Source organism: Acomys russatus, chromosome 4 (genome assembly GCF_903995435.1).
Source record: "Acomys russatus chromosome 4, mAcoRus1.1, whole genome shotgun sequence".
Taxonomy (NCBI): domain Eukaryota; kingdom Metazoa; phylum Chordata; class Mammalia; order Rodentia; family Muridae; genus Acomys; species Acomys russatus.
This window is the reverse complement of record NC_067140.1, coordinates 526,740-533,360: the sequence shown is the minus strand read 5'-3', so window position 1 is coordinate 533,360 and position 6,621 is coordinate 526,740. Positions and strand designations below refer to the sequence as shown.

Sequence of the window (6,621 nt, the reverse complement as noted above, 5' to 3'; positions counted from 1 at the left end):
ATTAAGAAAAAAGGAGGAAGGAAAGGAGGATATAAGTTGAAGAATGGGAGGATATAGGTTTATAGAATAAAAGGTAGATTACTGAATCTGCTAGCTTCAAAAATATTACATTGGTATTGTAGGTTTTGATTGATGGCAATTTAAGACTTCAACTTTTGCTTCACATTGATAAAAACTTAAATTGTATATTGCTATTCATTTTTTGCCTTATGTATTGTATGTTATATGTTGACAAAATACTATATATTGTATGTATGTTAGAAACTTAAGATCATTTTGTTCAAGGTTTATTTAATCTATTATTCATGTGCCATTCATTCGAAAAGGTAATGTCTTATGAAAAACTATTAATAATCTGTTCAGGAAGATCAGGGATAAATTGTTTAATTTCTTGTATATGTCTTCAAAGGAATAGATTGAGAGTTGGTCTTCAAACTCTTCAGAGATCCACAGAATATGGCATTTAATGATGAGGGCTTTCCTGGCCGCATCTCCGTATGCATCATTGATGATGGGGGCATCAAGAGACGAGGGTGACAGAATGGTCACTTGACAGAGAAACTGCTCTTATCTCTACTGCTGATGACAGACTGACTGTCCGCAATGATCAACAGTAATGCTGGAAAGTTGACTGTCCAACTTGAAGAGACTAGATGGACCAGACCATCAAAATTCCTGCTTCAAAAAGCAGTTTGTTGGATGTTTTGGGCCAATAATCCTGAAGACTGATTGCCTCAATGAAGGAGAGAATCTGGTGACTGTCCAAGTGGTCTGCTTTCTCTGTCCTACCCATACTTGGAAGTTGCCCGCCAGCACTTCCTTTATTAGATAGAATTTCCTTCTTGAGTCTCTAATGGGATTGAAGCTTTGTTTAAGAATTAAAAACACATTTATAGATTGATGATTGCAATTTCTCATGAAGGAAAAGGACTCTTTTTGGTAGGATAGTGGAATACCTTCTCTCAGGTTAACAAGTATAAAAGGACTTGGTTATGTACTTGATACCTGATTGTTCGGAGCCAGCCCGAGGTCATTCAAGGTTAAAAGAATCTACTGGCTATGGAAAGATACTGATGCCCCGTTCCAAAGCTAACTTCCTCCTTTCAGCCCCTGCAGATGTTGTTTAGCAGATTAGCTCGGGACTTTCTGAGAGATAGTTAGCTAAGATAAGATAGAAACTGTTCCGAAATAAACCACAGGATGTTCCCCTGATGGTATTATCTAGGGACATTCTCGGGCCCCTCCTACTGCTTAGTTCCTGCCTCCACCCCATATAAGCTTCTGCTTTTGATTCAATAAACGGACCTTGATCAGAATGCTACTTGGTCTCGCCTCTTTCTTTCCTGTCCCATCCCTCAGGTATGGCTCCCCTCGCGACCCCGTAATTACTGGTCCTGCTGGACGGGACACCTGATGAATCTGTATATATGTATATTTGTGTATATAGTTCTTAATTTTTTTTTTAAAAGAGAAGGGGGATGTGGGAAGGATTGTAAGCTTTATTACAGGTGAAAGCAGTGTTGGTGGGCTTTGCTCTTGGACACACCATGGATACTTCCTGAGATTAACCTTTAGATAGACTGGGTGGAGCCATCCTGGGCCTGGAATTCAGGAAGCAGACCTGGGGACTCCACCTGGACTATTGTGTTTCTAATCAACCCTCAATGGGAGAGGGAGACCGTCCCTTGCATGTGACAGACAGGCAAGTGGAAGAGACAGAGAGAGGAGCAGCAGGGTCAGACTGGGCTTGAGGGCATGTGGATCGGGAAGAGGGTCAGTGAACAGGCTGGACCAGCGTGCAGGCCAGACACACCTAGGGACCCATCCTGTGGAACGGACACTGAAGGTTCACTCTTTTTTCCCTTTAGCCTTTTTTCCCTTTTGTGTAAGCTAGTTGGGTCGTATAATAAAGTTTAATTGTTAAGAAACAGCCAACAGCTCTTCCGGTCTCTTTGGCCTCGGCGGTAGAAGCAAGATGACGAAAGGGACGTCATCCTTTGGGAAGCGTCGCAATAAGACACACACGCTGTGCCGCTGCTGTGGCTCCAAGGCCTACCACCTTCAGAAGTCGACCTGTGGCAAATGTGGCTACCCTGCCAAGCACAAGAGAAAGTATAACTGGAGTGCCAAGGCTAAGAGGCGGAACACAACCGGGACCGGGCGGATGAGACACCTAAAAATTGTCTACCGGAGATTCAGACATGGATTCCGTGAAGGAACAACACCTAAACCCAAGAGGGCAGCTGTTGCAGCATCCAGTTCATCTTGAAGATTTCAAGCAGCCATAAAATAAATGCTCTGGTTTAAAAAAAAAAAAAAAAAAAAAAAAGAAACAGCCAACAAGTGGAGGTTAGCTGCAGGGCAGGAGGGCAGTGTGTGCATAGCATGCAGGCTCAGAAGCAGACCATCTACTCTGTTGGATTGTTGGGGTGCAGTTGGGGGGCCTGGGACATACATGGCATGTGCCTTGAAAGGCAGAAGCCTGTTGAAATGAGTCTGTGAAGGGCTCTGAGTGCTAAGCTTAGGAGCAGGAAGTGGAGGGAGCAGCTACGCAGTGTGTCAGGGCCAGGCAAAGTCATGGCCGTATTTGCCTCCTAGGAAGAGAGACTGATATCAGTGCTGAGAGATGGACTGGAAAGGAAGGACAGGCAGACCCCAGGCTTGTTGAGGACATGTTGTGCTTGAGCCTGCCATAGGCCAGAGTTCGGGCTGGGATGGGGGCTGGGACGTGGATATCAAGAAGAACGAACAAGAGGAGCAGTAAGCAGGGACAGGGAGGACAGGGAAAGGCTGAGGCAGTGCTGGTGTTCCCAGCGGGCCTCGGGGAGATGGAAAATATCAACTCCATGTGGCTCTGTGAAGGCAGGATTCTCAGCTCTGTTCCTTGTTGGGCCTGTAGTGCCTGGTGCTCATCAGCACATGCAGATCATGAGCGACTTAGTGGACACCCATAGGAGGAGCCCAAGCATGTTCGCCCCTCTGCTGTGGCTGCAGTCCATTAAAGAGTTTTAAGCAAGCTGGGGTGGCAGACTCCAGTAACCCCAGCACTTGGGTGGTGGAGACAGGAGGCCAGCTTGGGCTATATGGCGAGGCTCTCAATAAATAAAGCAAACTAAAAGTTAAAAAACAAAACAAAAAAAGGAGCCCATGTCTCCTAACCTAGCTGACCCAAACACAACATTCATAAGAGGACAGGGGTTACCTCCCCGCCACCACAAGAAGGACTTTAGACCTTTCTCCATCGTGATAGGATTAAAGCACATCAGAACTAATAAGGAAGCCCCACTGTTTTGAGCAGTAAGCAACACTGCACTTAGCCACTTCCTCACAGATTCCCCCTTATAAACCAAACATGCCAACAAACATTTGGCTCGGAGAACTAACTTTCTTAGTGCCTAGTTCTTGTGGTCATATTTGTCCCAGCTGGCCAATCCAGGTGGATCCCAAGATAAGGAGACTTCTGGTGACCCGCTGCAGAAGAGCAAGGAGATCCATCAAAGGACCCAGCAGTTTGAGATAAGCCTGGGTGACCTACAAAAGGTGTTTGAGAAGGAGACAGCCAAGACTGGAGGTATGGCCATGTTGTAGCCTAGTCTCTGTGACTCCCACCGAGTGCTCGTGATCTCATAGTTTCCATAGGTCTGGAGTGAGGCCAGGGCTGAGCAGCCTTCCTGCTCAGGATCTCAAAAACTGCAGTTTGGAAGTCAGCTAGAGCCATGTTGTCATCTGAGGCTTGACTTGGTAAGGACTTACTTTTAAGCTTACATATACTGCTCTAGAATTCAGATCCTTCAAACTGTGGTATAGAGACCTTTCACTTCTTTCTGGCTGTTGCAAAGAGGTTGCCCTTAGCTCCCAGAAGCCAGCCCACAGTGGCTGGCCATGTGGGATTTACCTACAAGACACCTGGCAAGGCCTGAGCCAAGGGTAGAATTGCACTTACAAGGAGTCACAATCTTGTGTCATGGGAGGGTGGCAAAGATGTGATGCCCTGTTGTTTAAGAGCAAGTCAAAGGTCTCACCCTAAGCAGGAGGGACCACAGGAGGGTGTGAACAGCAGGACCTGCCCATCCTGGGGCCTCTGAATGGGTCTCTAATCTGACTCTTCAGATACTAATTTGAAGTAGAAAATATTCTGAGCTGAGGAAGCATTTCATACCTGCCCAGCCAAGCACTAGCTTAGCCTCCCTTACTAGATGTACTCAGAACACTTACTCAGCCTCTGGGGCAAAACCAGCTAATACAATGCACATTTTAAAGTAAAGTGTGGGATATTCCATGAAAGCAAGAAATGGTATCCCCAAAACATCAATGAAAAGTTAATAAACAAAATGGAGGAATGGTTCCAGTCATGGAAGAACAGTTAGACCCATCAGAAGGGTTGCCTAGGAGGCTCCGAGGTACAATGCCAAGTCCTTCAGATATAAAAAGAAGGGTATGTAATAACACATAGTCCCCAACTTAAGGCATTTCTACTTTACAATGGTGCAAACACATTTAATTACCATTTCTTACCATTCCGCATACCAGAACTTTTCTCTCCTGGCAACTTGATTTATGCCCTTTGGGATGATAACTCCTGAAAGTCAAATAAGATTAAAGGCATCATCAGCGTTGAGTTGCTGCACTATGGATGCTAGTGCTGGGCATATCTACTTTCCTGTTCATTTGAGTGGCATGAGCCACACCATGCAGTGAGAGAGAGAGAGAGAGAGAGAGAGAGAGAGAGAGAGAGAGAGAGAGAGAGAGAGAGAGAGAGAGAGAGAGAGAGAGAGAGACTGACTAACAGACAGAGACAGAGAGACAGACAGAGACAGACACAGAGAGAGACAGAGTAGGAGAGAGACAAAGAGAGAGAGACAGACAGACAGAGATAGAGAGACAGACAGAGACAGAGGCACAGGGACACACAGAGAGACAGAGGCACAGAGAGAGTGTGCACATGTAAAGGGTAAAAGTTGGCATCAAGATGTCTTCTATTGCTTTTCACCTTACCTGATTGATACAGGGTCTCTGTGAGAGGCCGCACTCACATTCGCCATTACAAGATGGCGCTGACATCCTGTGTCCCAAACTGGTAAAACAAGTAATCTGCGCATGTGCGAAGGAACTTTTCACTTGTTGTGCTCTACCTCTCCCGTGGCGTCATATCGCCTGATGAGTAACAGCCAATCAGGGACTGACACATCCTAAGCGGAGAACAGTTTCCTATATAAGGGATGGGTTTCTGCTGTTTGGGGTCTCCATTTTACTTGTCGTAAGCTTATGCTCTCCCTCTTAAGACGCATTAAAGCTTTACTGCAGAAGGATCCTGTGTGTGCAGCGTTGTTCTTGCTGGTGAGACGGTAACGCGAGTCACAGGTCTCTTCACCAGATCAGAGGTTTCTTCTTTTGGCAAGGCTGGCAGATGGCAAGCCCCCGTGATCCAACAGTCTTTGCCCGGCTTAGGACTAGGGCCCTCATGTCTTCATATGTGCAAAACAAGTGCTTTACCACCGAACTGACTTCCCCACCTCAGATATTTATTTTGAAAACTCTGGCTATGGTATTAGTTTGGGGAAGAACAATTCCCTCTGCATTGATGGAGGGTTAGGAAATCAGGCCAGCTTTTCCATCTAGACATCTTCAACAAGGCTATCGAGAACATGGGTGGCATACCGTTTCTCAGGCACCGGTGGCAGAGAGAGTGAGGCTGTATCAGCGCCTTCCTGTTAGCCATGTGTCCTTCAAGTCAGGGAGTTCTTGCAGTGTGGGCGGTCCATAGCCTCTGAAGAGACCTCCTTCCCCTCGCCTGAGGCTTTCAAGTGCAGAGTCAGTTTTGCTTTATCTATTTCCTGAGGAAGGCCTGCAGAGCTCGTAAGCTCTCATTGTCACCATCCGTGCATGGAAGGACCATGGAACACAACTCACAGCATGGAAGCCTCGTAGCCCCAGCTTTATGTACTTGAGATGGTCATCTCTTCCATTGAGTATATGTTCTCAGGCTTTGGTTTGACCCCCAGTCTAGTATGGCAGGGACAATGGTGCTATTCTGTTAAAGATAGTGCAGGGTGGTGTGCAGACCATGAGCTCTGGGGACAGATGCTGACATTCCTCTTTACCACCAACCTGCTGGCTGTGTGACTTTGGGCAGACAACCCCCATTTCCTCCAAGTCCCCCTTATGCCGCCAGCATTCATAGGGTGCAGAGAACAGAGCTGTCACTAACTTTAAAGGACCTACAGCATTCAACAGAGCACATGGCATTAAGCCTACAGAAACGTGCAGAGCCTGGTCAGGGAGACTGAGGTCATAAAGAGGACGATGAGGCACCATGCCCAGCACTTTGTGTATTCCCCTGTTGGCGACTCACAGGATCCAGAAGGGATAGTGGTTGGGAAATTTAGGCTCAGAGCCATTAGGAACTTTGTGTCAGTGTTACAGAGCTGGCTACCTGCTGAGCCCGTATTTGAACCTGGGGAGTGTATGTTACCAGTCTGTGGGGTAACTGCATTGAACACCTCCTCATGGTTTAGACATAATGTTCCCAGCATTCTCTGTCCATCTACACAATGATTCTTACCAGCTCTTCTTTTTGTGGTGCTGGGGGTTGAACTCAGGGCCTTGTGCATGCTAAGCAAG

General features: G+C 46.6%; 1 protein-coding gene across 1 annotated transcript; it reads left to right on the top strand.

Moving 5' to 3' along the window:
- The first annotated feature begins 1,951 nt into the window (after window positions 1–1,951).
- LOC127187485 (60S ribosomal protein L37-like) lies at window positions 1,952–2,325 on the top strand. Its single transcript, XM_051143453.1, has one exon. The coding sequence runs from the start codon at window positions 1,976–1,978 to the stop codon at window positions 2,267–2,269; it is 294 nt and encodes a 97-aa protein (XP_050999410.1). The 5' UTR covers window positions 1,952–1,975; the 3' UTR covers window positions 2,270–2,325.
- Window positions 2,326–6,621: the final 4,296 nt, after the last annotated feature.